Source organism: Eimeria mitis, genomic scaffold, assembly GCF_000499745.2.
Source record: "Eimeria mitis Houghton genomic scaffold, Emh_scaff2452, whole genome shotgun sequence".
Classification (NCBI taxonomy): Eukaryota; Apicomplexa; class Conoidasida; order Eucoccidiorida; family Eimeriidae; genus Eimeria; species Eimeria mitis.
In genome coordinates this window covers 5346-5589 of record NW_013570790.1, presented here as the reverse complement: position 1 = coordinate 5589, position 244 = coordinate 5346, and the positions used below count along the sequence as shown (strand labels likewise).

General features: G+C 30.7%; 1 protein-coding gene across 1 annotated transcript in view; it reads right to left on the bottom strand.

The window, feature by feature from the left end:
* Positions 1 to 244, bottom strand: part of EMH_0054030 (uncharacterized protein) — a gene marked incomplete at both ends in the record, with an annotated part of 4664 nt that overhangs the window by 1080 nt on the left and 3340 nt on the right. The window contains one exon of the mRNA XM_013497071.1: positions 3 to 11. Within this exon, the coding sequence (XP_013352525.1) occupies positions 3 to 11 (9 nt within the window). The remainder of the gene's footprint in view (positions 1 to 2; positions 12 to 244) is intronic.

The window sequence follows — 244 nt, the reverse complement described above, 5'->3', positions numbered from 1 at the left end:
AACCCTAAACTCTAAACCCTAAACCCTAAACCCTAAACCCTAAACCCTAAACCCTAAACCCTAAACCCTTGGATAAAGGATGAGAGTGAATACGACTCTTTCTTTATCACCCTTTTTGTCTATATAATATATTTATTATATTATATTTATACATGCATGCATGCATGCATGTATGTATATTAGTAGTATAAAAGATATATTATTTTATTTATTTATTTTGTCTGTGTGGTGTTGTTGTTGCTGC